This window comes from Sminthopsis crassicaudata, chromosome 3, assembly GCF_048593235.1.
Source record: "Sminthopsis crassicaudata isolate SCR6 chromosome 3, ASM4859323v1, whole genome shotgun sequence".
NCBI lineage: Eukaryota > Metazoa > Chordata > Mammalia > Dasyuromorphia > Dasyuridae > Sminthopsis > Sminthopsis crassicaudata.
Genome location: NC_133619.1, coordinates 562,523,621 through 562,549,020, shown reverse-complemented (window position 1 = coordinate 562,549,020; position 25,400 = coordinate 562,523,621). Strand labels below are relative to the sequence as shown.

Sequence of the window (25,400 nt, the reverse complement as noted above, 5' to 3'; positions counted from 1 at the left end):
AATTACCCTTACCACAGCAAAAGATGTGTGTTAAATTATTAGTGGGATAAAACGTTGGTTATAAAGCATGGGCATAGCTTATGAAGGCCCTTAATGTCAAGTAGAGAAATCTGGGCTTGACATGGTAAGAACAATGGAGTCATTGAAAGTTTCTAAACAAATAGTACTGTAAGATAAAAATTGATTTTAAAAAAAACACTTGAGTGCCAGCATTGTGTGTATGTGTATACAAAATCTTCTAAATTTTATGTAACTCAAACTGTCCACTTTGTCTTCTGTGATCCCCTCTATCTCTTGTTTTGGTGTGGGCTCTTCCTCTATTCACAAATCTTATAGATATTTCATCTGTAATGTAGCTGTCTTGATGTGGTTCACAAGGAAGTTAGACATCTCTAGCATTTCCTCCCTGAAGTGTTATTGAAGAGGAACTTTAATTTCTGCCATCAAAGGAAGTAGATTTGGAGCAATAATATTCCACTGTATTTGCAATAATTTATTCATTCATGAGTCTGGAGTCAGGAAAACTCTTTCTGAGTAGCTGTGTGACTGAGCAAGTCACTGAGGCAGTCAGGGTTAAGTTAAAGTCCCTCTTCAACAACACTTCAGGGAGGAAACACTAGAGATGTTTATCTTCCCTGTAAACCACATCAAGACAGGTACATTTCAGATAAAACAGCTATAAAATTTGCAAACAGACAACTGTGTGATCCTGGGCAAGTCACTTAACCCCAATTGCCTTAGCCAAAAAAAAAAAAAAATTGTGAACAGAGGATAGAGAGGACCACAGAAGATAAAGTGGACAATTTGAGTGGCATAAAATTTAAAAGATTTTGTATGCATAAAAAACAATATAGTTAAAATTTGAAAGGAAACACTCAGCAGTTTTCCTTCTCAACCTAAGCTTCCTGGGAGACTGGAGAGAAGAAAGCTAGAGTGGTATCTAAAAAGATTTGTTTTATTGATTTTTTTTTTCAAATGTTGAGTACTCTCAGATGGTTGAAGAAAAAAAAAACATATAGAGGAACAGGTAACTGTCCTTATTCCTTTCCCCCTACTTAATTCTGCTGAATATATCAAGCATCCATTTCTAACCATGCCTTTTTATTCTGTTAAAGACTGCATGTGACTGATGTAATTCATTTCTCATAAACATTTGTTGTTGACCTTGTCCTGTACATTTCCTTGTATCCCTTTCTTATGGGAGGACAAGTCAAGGGAGAGTGACCTTGCCTAGTAGAGAGATGGAATCTCAATCCCTAGTCCATTATTAAGATAATTTTCCTTGAACTAGAGATATAATCATGAGCTATCTATATATTTCATGACTCTACTTTCATGTATATACTATAAACTTGGTTCTATAAATTTGCCATTATCAGACCTTAAGCCCAGCCTGTTGATCCCTAAATTTACAAAGGAATCAAGACCTGCAATTTCTTGCTTAGAATAAAGAATGCTTTAAGAAAAGCTGTATGTATTTGTGAGAGATTTAGGAAGCAGATAGGGAAAGAAGAGAGATGAATTTCTAGTGAATGAAGAATCCTTTCAGGATTTCCTTTTGAATTTCAGATCTGGGACAATTTAAATACCTAATGCTTAAAAGCAATAAGGATGAGGCCATTGCTATAGTTCTATAGTATGGGAAGGGCATAAAAAGGGAGAAAAAAGGATGACAGTTCATTATTCTCTCTATTCAGGAAACAAAAAGAGAAAAATAATGCATAAGGGAGTCTATGGCAAGTCCTAGGAAGGACAAAGTATATTCTCAGAATAGATGTGTTTTTAAAACAAAAATCAAATATCCACACAAAATCCCAAAAGGGGTAAAATAAATTAATAACATTTTTCTTCTCAAAATGTGAGAACTAAAAATGTCTAAGCAAATATAGTAAATATAAATTTACTGTCCAAGAGAATCATTAATGATCTTTTGTTAACTGATTTCTTCAAAAGTTGATATTCAGGACATTTCACTGTAAATTTAAACATTTCAGCTTTAAGTATACCAAAAAATCTTTGTGGAGAAAATGCAGTAAAAAATATAGCTACTCACAATATATCTTTTAGGAAAAGAAAAATCATTAAAGAAACTTAGAAGAATGATAAAAGAATTAACTAGATTTTTTTGAGTTAAGACTTAAACATGAAAAAAATTTAACACTTTGAATTCATTCCCTACTTTCAAGTTATATACCCACAGTTTGATAACACCCAGAGAATTTCTCTCTAGATTTAAATCCAGGCTCTCAGACTGGATTTATGGGTCAAAGACCAAGACCTGGAAAGATCTTGTCCAAAGACTTCTGGTCCAAAAGTATTATTTCCTCAGATAAGAAAATTAAGGTTCAGTGACTTCAAATCTAACATTCTATTACACTCAAATGCTTTCCACGATCAGTGTGATCCAGCAGTGGCCCTAAAGCTGTAGAAGCAATACTGTTGGAGGCAGCTGTCTTACAACCAATGGTTTAAAAAAAAAAAAAGACACAGCTGCTTCCAGTATAAATCCAGAAACCCTTAGTCTCATTTCCCCCCATAATTGACTACCCCTGAAACTAGTGGGTTCTCATAAAAACTCCATGTTGACAAAATACCTAACCTCTACACACAGTGTCAACATTTTTCTAAGTCTTATAATTCAGTTTTGATGTTGCTACTTTTAAAATTATACTTGTACCTTGAATCTACAAACTAAATCAAATTTTCTTATTATTAAATGTTTAAGTCATATGTTAAATAATTTAAATTTTTAAAAAATCCTAAAGTAATCCACTTGAAAAAACATGAAAAACTAAGAATATTCTGTTTTGTTCTTTCTTCTGTTAGTTGAGCTTAACTTACTTTCTTACCTGGTGGCAAAACTTTAAGGTAATTTCTTCTGATGTTCAGTTCTCTTAAAGATTTAAGTTGTCCTATCTGCTGTGGCAGAGCTGTGATTTCATTGCAGCTGACATCCTGTGGCAAAAGCAACAGGAAATTCATGTATTATTTTTCCAAGTTAGAATTCCTTGAAGGAATTTGATATAAACACAGAGGTAAATTATAAATATCCTTCAATTAATAAAGCAATCAACAAGCACTTTCTAAGCATCTACTTTTCATCAGGCATTATGCAAAGTATTGGGGATATAAACTATCTGCTCTCAAGGAAATTATATTCTATTAGAGGAGACAAGGAACAAAAATAAAGAAATATATAAAATACATATAAAGTAATCTTGACCAGGAAAGGTCTTAGGTCAGAATGTGAGCTTGAGCTAAGTGTAAAGGAAACCAAGGATTCCAAGAGATATTGATAAGGGAATACATTCAAGGTATGGGGAATTGAAGATGAAAGGATGGAAATGAGAGACGGAGTGTCACCTATGTAGAATAGCAATAACTTCAGTTTGGCTGCTCTGTAGAGTTGGTGGAAGAGAGTAATGAGTAAAAAAGCAAAGATACGGCCAGATTCTAAGTTTTAGTGAATACCCAAAGTTAGGGGGTATAAAATAAATTAAGTGGCCAGACAGGAAAGAAAAGAACTGACAATGAAACTTTCAAAAAGAGGCATTTCTTGCAAAGAGAGATTGATTCTTGGTGCCAAATGCTATAGGGAGGTTCATAAAGTGGGGATGGGGGGGAGGGGGTTTAGAAAACATTAAATTTGGTAATGAAGAATTCATTTGTAACTTTGGAGAAAGCATTTTCAGTTGAGTGATTAAGTAGGAAGGAAGACTAAAGGGTTCAGAAGAGAGAAGTGAAATCATCAAATGTAGACAGCTTTTTTCAAAAAAGTATGGCTGACACAGCAGAGTCATAGAATGAGAGCTTGCAAAAAACATATAATCTTGCAAAAGTTTTTTAAAGTATATGGGAAATTTGATTATGTTTCCAGGCAACAGAGAAAGAGGGCTTCTACCCTTCCTCTCCTTTCCCTCTCTCTATTCAAACTCTGTCCACTAAGACCCTTTCTTTTAGTAAGGAAGACTATGATGAATAATTCAATCCCTATTCATTCTCTGTGAATAATTTATTTTGGGGCAATATTTTAAGTCTGGAATCCCACTGTATAAGCCACTAATCAGTATGTTGTACAGTTGTGTGTGAGCTAGGATACTCTGCTCATACATCTTCACCAACATGATTTGTTTATAAGACAAAGGTGCTGTTGTGTATTTTGGGTGAAGTTGTAGCAAGCCACAACTAAAATATTCTGAAATTCATCATTTCACTCAAGCAAATACTTACCATTCTACGCTACCTCTTCCTAAACCTTCTCACTTCAAAGGCATTATAAGACATCAGTATCTAAAAACCACTTTACATCAAGAGTGAAAGCGTATTTCAAACAATTTTATCTGTTTAATTCTTTCCAGAAATAACATTTGATGTACTATAATTAATAAGCACAAATATACTTCACACATATAGTCTATTGTGTTTTTCTTTCTCACTATATTCCTCTTTTCTAAGTTTAGAAAACACGAAACTGGAAAGTAATACATGGTACATGGCTATAAGAATCAATTTATGTACTAAAGATTGAAAATTATCTGCATTTTGGACAAAAACTACTAATGGACTCAAAGTAGCCATTCCAATATATAATTTGTAGCTTGTAAGGATATTAAAGATCATTTCTAGTCCAACTTCCTAATTTTTCAAGGAAGAAATGGTTTACCTACATGATAGAGATTAATCTAAAATTCAAGTTCTTGACTTCTGGGACTTTATCAGAGTTAGGGGCTGGGCTCTAAGTGAAGAACAGGATCAGAATCTTCTGAACCAGGAGGTAGGAGGAAAGAAACTCTACTAGCCTTGTTACCAAAGAATTATTAACATCTCTTCATCCCCAACAAAGACTGTACAGACTTGAAATAAAGGAAGGATGGAAAAAAAGGATTTAGGGATGAGTGGTTCCAGGATGCAGTCAGTGGAAATGGGGTGAGAAAGATGGAGGAAAAACCACAGTATGGAGGGAAGAAAGAGATTTAATATTGCCATAGGGGCACACCTCCACAGATTCAGACACTAAAAAAATGTTTCAACCTTCAGTGCTAAACATTCAAGAGCCATTTGCTCTATAGTCTCTCCCTCAAGAATAAATTCCAGAAGGATTTTTTGTACATATTACTAAGGGATGACATAAATCCTGAAGTATGTTTTCTGAAAGTGCTTTTTTTTTCTTTTCTTTAACTATTTTAGTCTCAATTAAATGTTTTAATTTTAAAACTGACCTCCTGGTCAGTCAGCTTAATGCAAAGTGAACAGATAAACAAATTCTTAGCTAAGTTGGCAGGGAGTGTTTGCAGTCAAAAGAGGTATATTTGCCATCTAATGAATACAGTAATCTGTGTGAATCTAGAGTTGAGTAAACCTATGGATAGCCACAGGAAAATCTAATGTAATCTTAGATGACAAATAATTTAATTAGAAATTGCTGACATAGCATGGTCACTTAAGTCTTTTACTTTGACATAGGGAAAATTTGATTTTTGAATGTGTTTTTTCATTTGAAAAATAGAAATTAAGCTATCATCTTTACAAATCATTTGACAAAGTATTATTATGTAAAGTAACTAATGTAACGATCATTTTAATGTCTTTTTTTTTTTTTTTGGAACCAAGATTTCTAAAGAAGCAAGCTATACGGAAGCCTTGCCCAACCACTGTTAGTCTTTAAATAAGTGTATATATATATATATATATATATATATAAAGAGAAAGAAGTGGTTTTAGGTAATTCCTATACCTTTGGAATGAGGAATATTTGCATATATGTGTATATGCATATAATCTTATGCCAAAGGTACTGAAATCTGCACAATATATTATTTACTAGACAACTATAAGGAATGGAGGGGTGGCTTAAATTTCTTTGTATCTTAGCCTTTAACAAAATTCCTGGCACACAGTTATTCATAAATGCTGACTGACTTCTTGTTTTTAAAGAAGTTCCCATGATATATTTGACCTTTTAAAATACTACTCTCTTAGGTGAAAGAAATCAGATGCATTTTAAAATCAGGTCATATTTATGACAGCTTTTTATAATTAATAGAAGAGGCTTATTTAAAAATATTATATATATGTATGTATGTGTGTGTGTGTGTATATATATATATAAATAAAAATAAAAGAAGTAGCTAGATGTTGCAGTGGCTAGAGCACCAGCACTGAAGTTAGGAAGACCTGAATTCAAATATGATCTCAGACACTTAATACTTCCTATCTGTGTGACCCTGGGTAAGTCACTTAACCCCAATTGCCTCAAAAAAATAAAATTCAGTAGTGAACAATGCAATATGCTTCTGATCATTTAAAAATGTGAAAATAAAATAAGCGAATTATTTAAACAGCACATTATTAGGAATAAGCTCTCTAGAGATATCTAATTTTACCCTACTTTAGAGCACAACTGACATTTGGTTGGTAAATATTTTAGCAGAAAATGGTAAGCAGAATACTGTTAATTATACTATATTTATAAACAAGTATAGATTCTAAATCAATAAATTAACTTAAAAGACAAAAAAAAATGTCCAGGTAGAAATATGTAATTTACAAATGAAGAAGAATTTATTTTCACCAATTATTCTCAGAAATTTATTAATTTAAAAAACTCCAGAGCTTTACACAAGGAAAGCAGGTTTTTCCTTCTGATTTACAGGACGTCTGCAGACAATTAGAAACACATAGTTCAATTGTCCATTCAAACTTTGAAGGGTATTTAGTGAAGGTCAGATTTGTTAATGATACTCAGAATTGTTGTCAGTTACTTCCTGTCTTGACACAACAATAAGAAAAAGCTGTCCAACCTAATATATTTAAATTAAGAATATTTCCAAAATGTATTAACAGTTTTGTAGATGCCAATTCAGTGTTATATTTCTAAACTTTCTATGAGTCTCTAATTTCTAAAGAGTAACCTATATATAACTATGCATTTTGTGATAAAAATAATTTCACCTAAAGAAAGTATATTTAATTAGTTAGGAATTAACAATGGACTCAGTCAATATAAATCTAAATGTTGTTAGGCTTAAGAACTCAGCACAGAAAATATGAAAACTATTACTCCTCAACTATTTTTAGAATTAGTCTTTCCAAATTCAAGCTAAGATGTATCCCGCTTTTCTTTAGTAGACTTCAAGAAAAGCTTAAAAACTAAAAATTAAAGTAAAGTAATATTTATCTAGGTCTGTGCTGGAATCAGTACAAACTGTCTGGCCAACCAATTATTAAATTTTCAGTGAGAGAATTTACCCATTGGAATTTGGCAAATACTACCAATCAGGGTTGATTTATTGTTTTCTTATTATCTAGGTTTAAGAAAATAATGGAGACAATACTAAAAATGCAAATTAAACCTAAGTATTGTATACATATGAGTGTTCATCTTCCCCCAATGAAGTGGTTGTTAAATCAGCATACTGCTGTACTTAACTCACTTTTGGAATGGATATGAATGTTCAATATTCTCAATTTAAAATAGCATTTTCATTTTGTCATTATAAACACTAACAGAATCCTTTCTGAAATTCCAGAAGTCCAAATCTATTACTCATATGATACATAAGAACTACAATAATGTGAAGTTACTCAGCCAAAGCTATTACTTAAAAGGAAAGTAACAAAAACAAAAACCCAGAACACTACGAATGCCAAGAAATATCATAAATGAATAAAATTAAACTACAGCTTTAAAAATTTTCACACTCAAGTCTACAAGTATTAAAAATAGGTACATTCTAGTCTTTTCAATTGCAAAGCATTCTCCTACACTATAGCTACACACACACACACACACACACAGTATATTCTACCAGTTTTGGAGCCTTAATAAATAGAATGTGGGTTTCCAATTCTTCTATGGAAATTTGATGATTTAAGGAATTTATCTAGGAAATATTTACAAGGAAGTATCATAATAGCCCTTCACCAAAGAATTACTTTAACTGCCACCTTATCTTTTTACCACATTAAAGGAATCCAGGAAAGCAGTTGCTGTGGAAGCAGCAAGAAATAGCTGGTGATAATAACGCTGAGAACAGCATCCATTTTACTTGCACTTCTGAGAATGGCTACAGGCAATAGATCAAAAAACCAACAGCCAAACAGGAAGAACCAAAGCCTTTGGACTGATGGTAAGTTGGTTGAAATTCTGCAACTTCAACCCTGACTATTGTATAAGGAAAGGAGGATGAGGGAAGAATGCAATGGAGGGAGGCAGAGACAAGAGGGGAAGGAACAAAAAAGAAAGGAGGGGGAAGGGGGGAAAGTAGAGATAGAGGCAAAGAGAGAAAGAAAGAGACATTTTAAACTGAGAATATTGGACATTCATATCCATTCCAAAAGTGAGATAAGTACAGCAGTATTGTGGTTCAATAAACACTTTTGGGGTACCAAGAAACCTGATTAATTCTAATTCTTTCAACTCTTTCTTGGAACTTCAAGAAATAAAATATAAACATATATGTGTATATATATATATATGTATATATATATATATACACACACATATTTACATATGCCAAATTATATAGACAAATACATACACATATGTGGGCAGAAATGTGTAAGTCCTATGTGATCATACAAAATTTTGGGCTGGATTGGTTCATGTCAGAAAAGACACATGAGCACACATATTCTTCAGTAGCCTTCTATCACTAAGAATAGTGTCAGTTATGGCAGCGTTTTAAGACAAAAAATGCCCAGTGATAAATCTCCACTTCTGGGGTGAGTCCTACAATTTCTCTCTTGTGGTCAAAAGTATGAGTAATTTATAAACAGACAAAACAATTGTCTTCTACATTTCTTTCTGCACCAGCAATAGCAACTATCTCTTCTTTCTTGGTATACTAAGTAAAGATGTTGAATTTCCAAAATCTCAGAGTTGGAAAGGATTCTCAAAAACCAATACATATCAAATCAAACATCAAGTTTTTAGATTAGATTAAAATTTTAGTTAGATTTATCTAGGACTGATAGGGATAAATTGAGGTCTCCCATTATCATATTTTTATGGTCTGTTTCTTTTAATTTATTCATTCATTTAGTTAATAGAAGGCACAAAACCTATAATTTTTATTAATTCATTTAATTGTTCCTATAATTATTTCAAAGTTATGCCATTCGGTGAATATATGTTAAGTATTGAAAACAATTTCTTATCTATGTTTTCTGTAAACAGAATGTAGTTTTCCTTTCCCCCCTTTTAATTCTGTTTGTGCTGTTATTTTTTTTTGTTCAGCTGAGTCATAATAGGTTTTGCTTAAATTCCTTATTTTAACTCCATGTTTTATGTTTCAAGTATTTCTTCAAATTTCAAATATTTCTGACAAACAAGATTTTGTTGAATTTTGTTTTCTAATCCATTCTGCTAGCTTCTTCCCTTTTATATAGTTGAGTTCATCTCATTCACATTCAGTTATGCTAGTTATTGTAGTTTCCCATTTTATTGTCTTCTCTATAAACTACTTTCTTTGCTTATATTCTTATTACCCTTTCTTTTTTCCTTTTAATCCTCTCTTTATATCCCCTTTCCAAATTTAAGATTTGTTCTGCTAATGACAAATCCTTCCCTGAATATACTCTTTCTATTTCCTTTCCCTCTTTTCCTTTTCCTATCTCTATCCTTGCTGACATTAGCATATTTCTACACTAAACTTTTTATGTGAGTGTATGTTTATGCACTTTGTCCTTTTGTCTAGTTTAAATGAAAGTGAAATTCAAGTGACTCCTGCTTCTCCCCCCATTACTTCTCTGTTTGTATGAATTTGTACTTTTATAATCAAGTTCCTCTACATCTTCTCCCATTTACCCTAAAATATCTTCTTCCCCTTTTGTTTCTTATCACATCTTCAAAACAAAACAATACTAAAGGTTGTCTTTATGGTCTTCTCTCTTAATTAACTACTTCTATGACTTTATGTGACATTAGGATTATGAAAGAACTCTTAAGATTGATCTTGTTAGAATACAAATATTTTATTTTTATAAATTCCCTTCTGGTTGTTTGCTTTTTATTTTTCTCTTGACTACTATTATTTATATTTCAAAGTTCCTTTTCATCTGTTTTTTTTTAAAAAATTGGAAATATTTGAAAATTTATATTATATAAGAACCATTTGATTTTTCCTTTTAGAATTAAACTCCCTTTTTCCATGTATGTTATTCTTGATTGTGGACTTTTGTTTTTTATCTTTTGAATGACTTTATTCCATATACTCCTTTCCTTTGCTGTCATGATGACTAAATCTTATCTGGTCCTAACTGTAGTTCTTAGATATTTGAGTTCTTCATTCTGAATGCTTAGGATATATTTTTTTTCTTTTGTCTGAAGCTTTAGATTTTGGCAATGACATGCCAAGGAGTTTTAATTTGGGGATTTCTTTCAGGAAGTGATCCAATGATTCTATTTCCAAATTGCCTTTTTTTCCCCTAAGATGTATAGTCAATTTTCTTTAATGACTTTTTATACTCTGATATTCAGTTCTTTTTATTTTTTTTGTCATGGATTTCAGTTAAATTTATGATTTTCTCATTTTCTCATTCTTTTAACTTTGTTTTAAACATTGCTTTTAACTCCTAAAATAATTTCCATTTGATCTATTCTTATTTTTAGGAAGTTGTTATGAGGGTAAAATTTTTTATCTCTTCAATTAAGCTGTTGATCCTTTCCCCAATATTCTACACCTCTCATTTGTTTTATAATATATTTTTTAAAAACATTATTTCCTCATAGAATTCTAATTGTTCTTGTAGGCAAGCTTTTTTTCCTTTAAAATTTTAAATGTAATATTTGCAAATAGGCTAAAAAAAGCATAACACAAAGACTATGTACATTCTGACCAAGTTAAGTCCTGGATTTCAGGGCTAAGCTTAGCTAACTAAACTAATAATAATAAAAAGAAAAATTGTGATTAGCAAAAGATGTAAAAGACTTGACAAAATACAACATATTTTTGGTTAAACTTTTTGTTTGACAAACCTAAAATAGGAATAAATGATTGTTTCCTTAAAATGACAAATAGTTTATATCTAAAATTAATAGTTATCATTATTTACAATGGAGACAAAGTAGAATCTCTTCCAACAAATCAGTGATGAAACAAAAATATCTATTGCTATAGCCACTTCTGCTTGATATTATACTAAAAAACACTGATTGGCAATATGCCCCTAAAATAGTTTTTTAAGAAAAGAAACTATAGAAATAACCATAATAAAGAAGAAATAAAATCAGATATGTTGCTGAACTCCAAAGAGTCTATAAAAATTAACTTAAAAATAACTGGAACTAATTTATAAGACATAAAATCAATTCACACAAACCATCAATAAGAAATAAAAATTTCATTTAGATTTACTACAGAATACTTAAAATAATTGGAACTATTTCTAAGATACATAATAGCTATAAAATACAAGTATAAAACACTATTTTATAGAAATAAAAATTATCCTAAATAACTGGGAAAATATTAATTGGCAATAGGAATGCTGAGCCAATTTAATAAAAATAACAATATAAATTAGTTTATTTATTCAATGCCATACTAATCAAACTACTAAAGGATTACCAGAGAAAAAATAACAAAATTCATATGTAAGGTGAAAATTGTCAAGAATCTCAAGAGAAATAATGCAAAGAAATGTAAACAAAAAGAGCCTAGTATGGTAAATCTTAAACTATATTATACAACAGTAATTACAAAAAACAACTTGATACTAGTTAAAAAATAGAGACTGACTGCTGAAACTTAATAGCTACAAAACAAAGAGAAACAAATGTATCTAACACCCCAGTATTTGATAAACATAAGGACCTTAGTGAGATAAGCACTCACTACTTGACAAAAGATAATAGAAAAAATTGGATATCAAAATGAAAGAAATTAGATGTAGAACAGTATCTTACACTAAGACAATATATAAATGGATAATGTTATATAAGTAAAAAGGTCATATCATAAATAAATTAGATAAGAAAGAAAATTTTTACCAAACATAGAATAGAGAGACTGACAGAAGACAAAATGTCTAATTTTTATTTATGAAATTTAAAAGAGGTAGCACAAACAAATCTAATAAAGCAAGCAATTAACTGGGAGAAAATCTTTGCAGTAAGTTTCTATGATAAAGGTCATATTCTCAAAGTGGCAATTAATATTTTCCCAAATATTTAGGGTTATTTTTATTTGTACAAAAAGTGTCATATAGTTGTATTTTTATACTTCTTATATTTATCTTAGAAGATATTTCTAATTATTTTAAGTATTCTGTAGTGAATCTAAATGAAATTTTTCTTTCCTATTGTTGTTTTGTGTGAATTGAGTTCATGTCTTATAAATTGGTTCATTATTTTTAAGTTAATTTTTATATACTCTTTAGACTTCTTTAACTTTGGGACTAAGAACAAGAGCCATCAATAAATTATTAAATGATATGAGCATGCAGTTCTCAAAAGAAGAAACCCAGAAGATTCACCAACTATATAAAAACTGCTCCAAATCACTGCCAATTAGAAAAATATAAATTAAAACAATTCTGAGATTCTAACTTCACATTCAGCAGAGTGGCAGAAATACCCAAAAAAAAAAAGGGAAAATATAAATGTTTTTGAAAATAGGAAAAAAAATAAACTTAATGGCACATGTTTGTATACCTGTCAATGAATATAATACTTGTGGGAAATAATTTGGAATGATAGCAATAAGTTACTAAATAATACCCAACTATATCACTGGTAGGCCTATATACAAAAGGAAGGTTTTCTTAAAAAAAAAATAATAAAATAAAAAAATAAAAAAATAAAAGGCCTTTATGGTTTTTCATACCAGCTCTTCTCAAAGTGCCAAAAAACTAGAGAGGTAAGGGAATGTTCATCAACTGAGGATAGTTGAATAAGATGAGGTATATGAATGTAATGGAGTACTATTGTAATGTACCAGATGAGGAAAAATATTAAAAAAAAACATAGAAAATGTCTTAAATACTTAAATGAACTTCCACAGCAGAAGCATAAGAAATTTAGTCTAACATCAATATTATCAAAAACGAACAATTTTGAGGACTTTATAAACTGATAAAAAATTAAAATTATTAGAACCAGAATACTTTACACAATAAAAATATTGTAAAAACAAACAACTTTGAAAACTCTAAGAACTAAGATCAATACAATGATCCTTCATGATTTTAGAGGACCAATGAGAAAAAAAAAGCTAGCCATTACAAAGAAATAATGGATTTAGGGTGCATAATACAGTATACACACCACACATACAGAGATTTTATGGAATTTGTTTTGTTTGACTACATATGGATTTGCTAGAAGAGATTTATTTTTTCTTCTTTTGTTTCCAAAAAAGGAAGGGAGCAGGAGAGTAAGAAAATATATTTCTGTTACTTTATTTTTAATAGAAGTAGAGAGGGCTACAAATGTGGAATGTTGACATTTTCAGATGGAATTGCTGCATCATTAGCTTTACTTAATCATCCTTTGTTATAAGAGACCTCTCAGCAAGTAGGAGTAATCTGAAAAGATTTGTAATATAAAAATAAAACAAATCAATATAACATTTTAACAGAAGGAAGTCAATATGAGGGGTAAAAAAGAAAACTTTAGGTTTAGTAATTGTTGATAAGGATTGGGACAACCCTTACAGAATCTAGAATAATTTTAGGCTCTGCAGAAAATTTTCTTTCAAATGTTTGCTAAAAATAGTTTGGTACAATTAACTCCAGTGACTATCTTATTTCAAACAACAAGTCATAGATGGAAAAAAATCATGGAAAATAATGGTTTTTTTCCTGCAGTACCTCCAAGTAAGGAGAACCAGTGCTGTAGAGAAATAACCACAATTAAAGTTCTTTTGAAGTAAGAAATAAAAGTAGTTTTCATGAGAAATATAACATCAAACATGCTTTATGCATCAGAGATCAGTACTGATAATCATAAGTGCTAAAGGAAATGTCTGTAATAACTACTGACCTGATGAAAAGATGCAATTCTACTAGATGATATAAGGTGGTATGTATTAACATGTTATGCATTTGATCTAATAGATGCAACTTTGCTAAAGTATATATATATATATATATATATATATATATATATATATATATATATATATATATATATATATATGTGACTGATGGATGCAATATACTACATATAACTCTAATATTGGATGCTGTGTACTAATTATATGTAGGTAGTTTATGTAACTAGGATAATTATCTAATATGTATGCTCTATAAAAATTAATGAATATTTTGGTATCCATCTATATACCATATTTATATATCATCCAGGATGATTTTTACTCACTGAGATGAGAGTTTAAGAGAAACAGGAACTTTGTGTTGGAATATAGGGCACTTCTACCCTTCCCACTCTGGGGTTACTAAACCTTTTGCAAGTGAGTTGAAGTTCAAATCTATTTGCATAGCATCAGTACTGTCTGCCTAGAGCATGATGGAACTGAAAGGGCAAATGAAAAGTAAATACAATTATTTCAAGTAAGGATTTAGCAGGAAATATAAACTGTGGAGGAGGAGAGGAGGGAAGCAGTATTTACTGGTAGTATTCTGGAGCACGGAAGAAGTGAAAGGAACTTACCCTGATTCAGCTACCTTTTTTCTAAATGGAAGTGGGATAGGGAGGAAAGGCAACAAGGTGAATAAATAGAATCTTAACAAGTTATGAGTGAGAAATCTCTCAGTCACACTTGTGTGGGCTTGACTAACAAAAGAGCTGGAAGTATGCTTCTGATTCCTAGAGCAATATTATAAAAGAACCATAACACTCCCTCAGGGAAGAAGCATCAGCCTTAACGCCAGCCCATAGCAACAATGACATGGTAAAAAGAAGCAACAAAAAGCACCTTTAGAAGGAAGAAATACAAGTAATGATGGCTGAGAAAGCTCTGGGAGCCATTAAGAGTCCGAAATATGAGTTTTCCAAACAGTTGTCCTTCTACATTGGTATGGGAGAATTAAGGAAATTGTTCTCCTACCCACCCCCTCTGCTTGTTATGGATGGGGTGAGAAGGAGGCCTAAGAAGAATTTTCTTGCTACATATTTATGCATAAATATATCCTTTCTTAACTATAGCTTGTTTGGGGGAGGGCAGGGGATGAAAGGAACAAAAAAAAAAAGGAATAAAATAAAAAAAGGTGTGCAGCAGAGAACCAAAAACAATTGTAGATTTATGTGTAGATTTATACATACAGACATGCCTTGCCCCACCCTCAATATATCTTTCCTATCCCTGCTGACTCTTTGCTTTCTGCTCCTTAACTTGTCTTATGTTCTTTTTACATGGGAAATGTATACCATATATTTAAGATTGACATCAACAGTGGGGTAGCTCAGAAGAAAGATTGGGGCAGAGTAGGAGTAAAAATAGTAATTGTATTACACAAATGAGGTGCAGAGAAAGATTTGTTACAGAGGCATTAAAGAGAGGACAACTTATAGTTTATAAAACATACTCACAGTGGGAATGGGCAGACAGAGAAGCAAAGGGTGCAGGAAACCATTTCAAATTATTATTTGGATTAAAAGAAGCTTTTTTTTTTTTTTTTTTTTTTTTTTAAACTTCGGTGTTCTCCTCTGAAGATGAAGCCTAGTCTTCCTTATTCCCATAGTAAGTTTCTATGCTTGGGGTCTTTCTTCTTTGCTCATTTTTAAAAAATAAGCAGTAATAGTGTAAGCACTTCTAATTGAGGGGTGGGTTGATAGTGCTTCTAGCTTTATTTCAGCTCTCGTCTCTGACCTGGAACCCCAAACCAATAACTCTCCCTTCTTGCAAGTACCTGTAAGCAGCAGCATCCCTGCTCCACTGTTTCTACACTCATAGGGTATGCTGGTTCCTTCCTGCCCAGGGCCACATCTCTGCAGCACAGCTGGATTTAGCATTCCTCATTAGACAAGTTTCACTCAGTCTTCCAAGAGTTAGACCCCCAACTCCTCACACTATTCAGGAGATGAAAGTTTCTATGGTTCCTCTTGAGGCTCCAGCCAAATGCAAGTCGTCCCAGGGGTCCCCACTGGGTATTTGTGCAACAGAGTTAGCTGGGAGGTGATTGCATTTCACATGGCTTAATCTCCAGCTTGGTGGGCTTTCCACAGATCTTTTCAGGTTGTACCAGAAGAAACCCTGTTCCTGCCCTAAGTCTTCTATATTTTCTTTACCAATCTATATTCATGCTAAAGTGCAAATTTATTCTATTTGTGAGGGAAATCTGGAGAGCTTAAAATTTACTGACTTACTCCCATCATCTTCCCAGAATCTTTCCCCCTTTTTTTGCTTTTTAAGGTAAAAAGAGCAACTTCTTAATAAATTTGGAAACAATTATAATTCAAAGTAAAAGCAAGCCTCTAGGTATTCATTCACTCATAGATCACAGATTTATAGATGAAAAAGAACCTTAGAAGTTATGGAGTACAACTTTCTGTTTATAGATGAAGAAATTGAGGTTAAGTAACTTGTATAAGATCACACAGTAAGTGGCAGATCTTAGACTCAAAGTTCTTTGGTTACTAAGCTAATAGTGTTTCCATTGCATTCTGCTGTCTTCTTCTAAAAGAACTTTGAATAGTGAGAAAGTAGAGAAGCAGTAAAACTGAAAATATAATACCATACTACATGGCTTTGGACTCCTACAGTCTACTCCTACCCAATGGCTCTAGTCTTTATTACTGGGTACACCTATATTTTTTATTTTTTTGGAACTATGATTTTTAAAAATCTGATGTTAATAAAGCTGTCTTTTCTGTCACTTACTATAACTAAATGTAAATAAGATATTGTCTTGATATATATATTTGTGTGTGTATATATTAATGAAGATAAGAAATCGATTTGTATTTAAATTAATTATAAACTATTTTGATCTTAAAAAATAATCTCAGAAACTAATGAATGGCAATATGTTCTCCATTAAGGCAAAAATTATTGAATTTAAGTTTAATACCTGCTGTCATTGAAGAGCTCAAGATATTCAAGGTCCAATGACAGTAGAATATCTGATTGTAACAAGGAACTTTTTGCATTCTTGTTTGGACTATATCAGTAAAAACAACAATCACCAAATATTACAACATTCAAATCAGTAACGTACCAATTCCATTAACTGTTTGAGCTGACCTATCTCTTCTGGAAGAGATCCAAGCTTGTTGTTACTTGCAATTAAGACTTTGAGAGGGAGACCACACAGGCAGGCTGGCAACGATGACAGTTGATTCCGACTGCAACAAAAAATGGAATAATACAAATAAAAATACATCTCATATTATGCTGTATATTTATGTGAGTTAGCATCTGGAAATGAAAGCAGCAGTTTATAAAATTAAAATTTAATCTTTGCTGGATATGTTAACCATTCAAATGGCAAGTAGTCAAAAAAATAACTTTGGAAAAATAAAGTCTAAGCTATTTATTTGGAAAGTTTTATTTATACACTAAATAGAAGCAAATTAGAGAGGTGTGGCACAGTGGATAAAGCACTGAACCTGAGATCAATGGGGTCATTTCTGGCCTCGAGATATCTATTAGCTGTGTAAACCTGAGCATATTACTTAACCTCTATTTTTGCCTGTTTCCTCTTCAGTGAATGGTGATAATAACAGCACCTCAAAGAGTTGTTGTGAAGATCCAATGAAATAATAATTATAAAGCACTAAGCATAGTGCCTGGCAGAGGAAGCAATACACACACACATACACACACACACACACACACACACACACACACACACACACACACACACACATTTTTTGACAATCTAGCTAGACAGCTAGGAACAATAGGAAGATTGTATGAGTTTTTTTCCTTGATAACATAAATTTTAAAAAATTTAAGTTAGGGCAAATATATCAGTATATATGAAAACTGACATAATTTTTCATCTAGGTCAGAAATAGTGACCTCTGACCACTGAAAAGCAGGTCATTTCTCACACCTAAAGTCTCCTTTAGCTACAGTCTCCTAAAACCAGAGAGACAGTGTGATATAATGGAAAAATCACCCAATTTAAAGTTAAGTAACTGGGATCCAAATGCTGTCCCTTCTACTTCCTAACTGTGTGAACTTTAGCATGTCATTGCCTCACTTAAAAAATGAAGGGGTCTGACTGGAGAGCCTCTCAGGTTTCTCCTTTCTTCCAGATCTATCTATCTATCTATCTATCTATCTATCTATCTATCTCTCTATCTCTCTATCTCTCTATCTCTCTATCTCTCCACACACATGATCCTATGATCATGGAGCCACTACAGCTGAAGCCTATATTGGAGCCTCCAGAGAACCACCATAAAAAGGAAAATCTCTCCAAACCTGGCCCAAAGGCAAAAGTTATATCTGCTACAAGAGAAATTATGTGGCTCTCAGAAGTGGTCACAGAGGCCTCCTCTGACATTCTCCCTGCCAGATGCTTTGCCCAACTTCCTCTCTAACAGAATAGGCTGCCAATTTTCTACAAATGACCCTTAGTTGTGTGAAGCAGCAGGAAACGACGTGGATAAATAACACCCAGAGATGATCCAAAATTCTCAGTCATTAACCTCAACTTCCTCCTCACCAAGTCATTTTTTTGCTCCTAACATGTTAATAATCTATTTTCAAAAACACTAACATGTTACAAAGGGTGAAATCAGAACTCCAGTCCAGGTCTTCTTGGTCCTGGTGAAGTACTTTCTACTACACCACTGCCTTTCACAGTAAAAAGACTTGTAAATGTCCACCAAATCCTACTTTGTTGTCATTCCAGGGTGTGGCAAAGATCCTAGGTACTCAAAAGCCACATATAACATTATAATAAAACCTCTGGCAGAATCTCCTATGCTGGAAAGGTTTTGGCAACAAGCTGGGACTGCTTCCAGCTAACCAACATCCTCAAGTACAAAAAACCTAATCATTTCAGAAGCTGGATGCTTTCTTTGGCTATGGTCAGTGAAACAAAGAAAAATACAAATGGCCTTCAGGCCTTTCTGGCCCCCTTTGAATTTGCAGGACACTGGCAGAGTGGTAGAAAAGGGAACAAAGGATACTGAGAAGCACCATTCTTAGATGGTTCACATATTCTAAGAGATCAAAATAATGTATATAAATGAGATATAAGGCAATGTAATAAAGGCAAATAAGAGATCAACAAAATGTTCTAAGAAAAAGAGGGATCGATATTACTTAGCAGATCATGAAGGACTTTATGGAAGAGTGGTTACTTTAGCTGGGACAATTTCAATACTCATGTATAAAACAGAATACAGGAAGAATATTTTTTTACTCATCTCATTAACACTCTCTCACCTTCCCATCAAGATAAAAAGGTTCTCAATACTTAACTCATGTAAACTTTCATATTGTCTGACCAATCTATTCTTTCATACCTTCCCATATCTCTCTGATTAGATGAAATTTCCATTCCAGTAATCTCAGGTTTTAGGTATCCTGATGATTTGATTCAGAAGCCCATGACAGTAAAAAAAGAAAATCTTCAAAAGGTTCACATTTATGATAATTTGAATAATTGGTGGGATTAAATTTCTTAATATATATTTGAATTTTATGTAATAATAGCATATTATACATAGCACTTTACACTGCAAAACACTTCTACATGTAGTATTTCATTTGATTTTAAAGGAACTCCCCAACATGGTCCCTTGGAGAAAGAAATAGGGCAGGATTTTTTTCACTTCCTGGCTGTTTCTTCTCCTTTCCCAGTTCTCATTACCTAGCAGACTGCATGTATGATTTGTCATAAGCAAGAGTAATTATACTAATTCTTACAATCCTTGACCAGGCCCTCCTCTCTCTTCTCTTTACATTCTCTCATTTGGTAACATTCATAATTTCAGTAGTTTCCATTGCTCCTCAAGTTTCAATTGTCATCTCTATACTACTGATTCCCTGTTGAGCCCAGATCTCTTCTCTGGAGAGTCCCCTCACATCACCAACTGGTTAGAAATCAAACTGGATAGCAATAAGCATTTCAAATTTTATGTCCAAAAGAGAACTCATTATCTTTGCCCTCAAAACCCCTGATTTTCCAGACTTTCCTGTTACTGCCTGGGCACCAACTTTCTGGTTGTTGTTGTTTGCCTTTCCTTCTCCAAGAAGATCATGACATCAGGGAGATGATGCCATGATGTGAAAATGAATTGGGTTTAAGTGAGGGAGAGCTGGGTAAGGTCAGCTACTTTACTTTCTCTGGCCAATCCACTGGGTCTAGTAACCAGATATAGACCTGGACAAATGGTCCTAGATGAAATGACCTTTTTAAGCTAAAGTCTTCAGTAGAAGTTTGACTGAGGCTGTACCCATTCAGTACCCATTCAGTGATTAATGGAAGGCAGCAACTGAAGCAAAGAATTTCCTCTTTTACTTAGTAAAAAAAAAAATCTAAATAAATAAATGAATCTGGGAGGGGAAAACCCTCAGGCTTTCTGGCCAAAGCAGAAATTACTGCTATTTACATTCAATCTGAGTCAATCAGGAACCAAATAATGACCTTAAGGAGCTTGCCCAGGACCTACTGGTGGCCAATTTAAATCAGATTGGTTTTGGTTTAAGGCCTGCATATCTGTCCACTGGACCCAAGTGGCTCTGGAGTGAAAAGTGAGGCAGGTGACCTTGTACAAGCTTCCCTCATTTAAATCCAATTCACTTTCATGTTAAGACATCATTTCCCTGATGTCATTATCCTCTTCAAGAACAAAGGAAAAACAACAATCTCTGTGAGTAAAATTGACCTAGAACTATTGGAAGACTCCCGTCCTCCCTTCTTTCTTTTCTTTCTTCCTTCCATACTTTCTCCCTCTTTCCCTTCTCCCCTCCTTCCCTCCTCAAACTTCCATTAATTTTTGTTGCCTTTTCTTTATAACCCTGGAAGTTATACAGTGCCCAGCACATAGGCATTTTAATAAATGCTTACTAACAATTCTTCCTACTCCAATGCATTCTTTAGATACCTAAAGTAATATTTTCCTCAAGTGTAATTAGAACCATATCATTTTCCTGCTCAACAAACTCCATTAGTTTCTTATTATGTCTAGGATCAAATATTAACTCTGATATTTAAAGCTCTTTAAAACCTGGCTCTTTGCTACCTTTCCCAACTTATTACCTAGTTTTCCCCTCTACAATATATGCAGATCCAACCATACTTATCTATTTGCTGACTGTATACATGAAGTTCCATCTTTCACCTTTGTATATCTGCACTGACTAGTACATCTGGAATGTATTTCTTCACTTCTGCATCCTAGTATTTCTGGTTTTCTTCAAGACTTAGCCCCACTACCACCTTTTACATGAAACCTTTGCTGATTCCTTCAGCTGCTACTTTGTATTCATTGTATACACACACACACACACGTGTGTGTGTGTGTGTGTGTGTGTGCATATATATATTTATATATAAATAATATATAAATACATTATTTATATGTATATATATAAATAATATATAAATATAATATATAAATAGTGGAAGAGGAGAGCCAGATGTTTTTTCAGGTGGGAAGCTCAGAATCCAGGCCTAGAAAGGTATTGTTAATATCTTACTACAGGGAAGGACACCGCAACAGGCAAGATTTCCATGGAATCATACTTCTTAGACTTCATTTTCCAAAGAGAAGCTGAATTCTATCTGGATCAAAGAGACAGAGAAAAGGCTAGTACTAAGCAAATTTCTTAATTTGATGTGATCTATCTTGTCACCTTTCTCTGAACTTCTCTAAAAGCATTACAGAACTGAAGTCAATCATCATTCCTTTAATGAAATAAATGATATGGAATGTAATTTAAATGTTTAAAATTATTTATAATTTTACCCAGTTATAATTTGAGAGTCAAGATTTAGATAAGGCAATACTCATAGTATCTTATGTTTAGATATTCTTAAAAAGAAATAAGAACATTTATCAGATACCTATTACTAGCCATACACTTTAAAAACAGAGGCTACATTTTAACAGGGAGATACAGATTGTACACAGATAAATATAATTGAAGTTTTATGCCCTTATTTCCTTATCATTTAACACCTGTACTAGAATAGGTCTCCTTGTTGACCTCCAAGTCTTGTATCTCTTGCTTCAATCTTTTGTCAACAAAATCACCAAGATTAGTTTCCTAAAGCACAGGTAGGATCAAATATAAACTCCTCTATTTTGCAAACAAAGTAAAGAGGAAAAGAAATTAATTTTGGAATGAAAAAAATGAATAGAAATCAGTACTGTAAAGCAAAGAGTACCTATATGTCAGAGAGGAAAGCATCAAATTGTTACACTTTAGTTAAAAAAAAAAAACACCACTGGGAGTAATTATCCTATATTAGTTATGTAACACATGAGCTATTATTAAAATTAGTTTGAATTTCCTAAGAATTTGCAAACTGACATTAAATTAAATTCTGACCATAATGTTTTCCTTCTGTGTTGGGGGATAAATTTAATTATGAACTGACTAATTCATCTTTATTGTTTTTCTTCCTGCAGATTTTTAGTAGAAAATAGTAAATTTCAGAAGGGAGTTTTATAATACTAGATATTTGTTATACTAAAGAATCAAATTATAGATTAATTTTATTCTAAAGTAAGAAATTAGCTCAAATTATTTGTCATTTAAATAGGATATGTCTTAAATTGTTTTCAGGTAATGGATACTGCTCGTTTTATTTGATTTTTAGAATTTGCAGATTATTACTGATTATTATTTTGAAAATGTCTTGAGTTTGCATCTGAAATAGGAATTCAAGGAACCTAAATAAACCAAATGCTTACCTTATGATTTTAAATGACATATATGTATATTCACAAGTATGTGTGTGTGTTCTCTCTCTCTCACACACACACACACACACACACACACACACACACACACACACACACACAGCTTCAGTTATTTTCAATCCAATTCCTTGTGACCCCATTTGGGATTTTTTTGTTAGTGAAACTGGAGTGGTTTGCCATTTTCTTCTCCAACTCATTTTATAAAAGAGGAAACTGAGGTACATAGGGTTAAGTGACTTGTCCCAAATCACACCACTAGTAAGCATCTGAGGCCAGATTTGGACTTATAAGTGTAGAGCACACATACAGGCATGTATAAATATATGTGTGTTTTCATATATACATATGTATATACATACATATACATACATTCATGAAATTCAAATATATACTGAATTCAAAGTGAAATCCCATCCTACAGTTTAATTTGAAAAGTAGCCAAAGGACTCATGATGAAACATTCTATTCACCTCCAGATAGACAATCAATGGATTAAGAGAACAGACTGAAGAATATTTTCTTCTCTTGCTTTTCCTTATTTGTTTTTTGGGAATATGACTAATAATGAAATAGATTTTGCATGACTTCATATCTGTAATGTTTGTTTGCAGCATGAAAAGAGTGAAGAGTTTAAGAATGAGTTGTAAATGGAAACCAAGGAATCCTATAAAACCAGACATTACCATAAACCTATTTAGAAAGGATAATGGAGGATAGCTGAACAAACTATGATTACATAAAAGGTAATGTAATACTATTATGCCATAAGAAATGAAGCATTTGAAGAATTTTCAGAAAAATGTGAATCTTTGTCAGAAGTAATAAAGAAAGCAGTTAGGGAGGGAAAGTATAGGAGAAAGGTATTAGATCAACTGCCACAGTGAAAGTCTACAGAGCTGTTGTATTGATCTCATGCCTGTGAAACCTGGACAATGTACCAGCACAGTGCCAGGAAAATGAATCACTTCCATTTGAATTATCTTAAGGAGATTCTGAAGATCAGCTGGCAGGATAAGATACCAGACATTGAGTTCCTTTCTACAGCTAAATTGCCCAGCATTCAAACCCTTCTACAGAGAATGTGACTGCAATAGGCTGGCCATGTTGTTGTGGAATAAAACATGTGGTATAAACATGGAAAACTCATGCAAGACAGGAGCACACACAGTGGCCAGAAGAAATGATATGAGAACATTTACAAGGTCTCTCTGAGGAACTCTGGAATCAAATGTGTGACATGGGAGACATTGACAAAGGACCACCCAACATAGCATGCCCACATCAAAGAAGGCACTGTGCTCTGAGGGAAGCAGAACTGCAGTAGCTCAAAAGAAACATGAGACGTGCAAATTTAGTGACATCACTCCAAATGTTTATATGGACTACTTGTGCCCAACTTGTGGCAGAGCCTTTTGAGCTTGTATTGGGTCTGATCAACCACAGCTGGACACACTGTACCTTGACGCCAGCATGGTGATATCATTTTCGTTCTCTTCAAGAATAAGGGACAACTGCTATCCAATAAACAACCATACCATACCTAAAAATAATTCAGTATTTTTAAAAAGACTATATTTTTCACACTCAGTTGTGTAACTAAAAATTTCTAAATAAAACTTTATTTATATGCTTCTGTGAATTTGATGCTAAAGGGATTATAAATATTTGGAATTTCCCATTTTGTAAGAATTTTGAATCTCTTTCTCCCTCCCTCCCTCCCTCCCTCCCTCTCTCTCTCTCTCTCTCTCTCTCTCTCTCTCTCTCTCTCCTCCTCCCTCCCTCCCTCCCTCCCTCCCTCCCTCCCTCCCTCCCTCCCTCCCTCCCTCTCTCTCTCTCTCTCTCTCTCTCTCTCTCTCTCTCTCTCTCTCTCTCTCTCCTCCCCAACCCCTTTCCCTTGTACCTACCTTCTTCTCTCTCTACCTTGAACCAGAGTAATTTTGGCAGCCTGGATGAATGTCAACTATGCTTTAAAACTAGTTCACATCCTGGGAATGACTCTCAAACCAAACAACAATAACCTTGCTTAGAGAGAACAGAGAACTTAGGCAGAACAACTCAGTTCATAGTCAAAACACAGTGACTGTTTAGAGAAACTCCAACTTTAGTCTTATTACTAGAACTGCCCAAGCCTTTCCACTCTGCATACCTGCACCATATTTGGGCTGTTGCAACAGAACTAGTTTCCCACAGTATCAGTCCATAAACCTTCCCAGAGTATAAATAAACTACTGCTTAAAATATTTAAATTCACTTTGCATCCAAGCCTTTCAGCAACCACTACAACAAATATTTCTTAATAAACTTCACACTATTAAAGTCAGTGACAACTTGACCCTTCTCAATCATTTAGTCAATCTATTTCCTCTCCTATTTCCCTTAGGGCAAAGTGATGAAATGGACCATTTTTTCCTCTGTGCAAAATGTTTTTTTAATATCTTCTAAATTACTTCTGAAATTACTATTACATTCCCTTTTTCTTATTAAAAGTTAGAGCAAAATGATTGCTATTAGAGGATGCTCTCCAGCCAAATAGGAATTGACTGTGCAATAGAAGCAATAAAATTTACCTGACACTCCCCTACAGGAAAACCTGCAGTGGTAGTTT

The 25,400-nt window shown here is 33.0% G+C and overlaps 1 protein-coding gene across 2 annotated transcripts in view; it reads right to left on the bottom strand.

Annotated features, from left to right (window-relative positions):
- LRCH1 (leucine rich repeats and calponin homology domain containing 1) overlaps positions 1 to 25,400 on the bottom strand; it is a 213,985-nt gene that overhangs the window by 66,869 nt on the left and 121,716 nt on the right. For both annotated transcript variants that reach the window (XM_074304722.1, XM_074304723.1), the window contains exons 3-4: positions 17,122 to 17,248; positions 2,850 to 2,955 (exon numbers count right to left, since the gene is read on the bottom strand). In XM_074304722.1, coding sequence (XP_074160823.1) covers positions 2,850 to 2,955; positions 17,122 to 17,248 — 233 coding nt within the window. The remainder of the gene's footprint in view (positions 1 to 2,849; positions 2,956 to 17,121; positions 17,249 to 25,400) is intronic.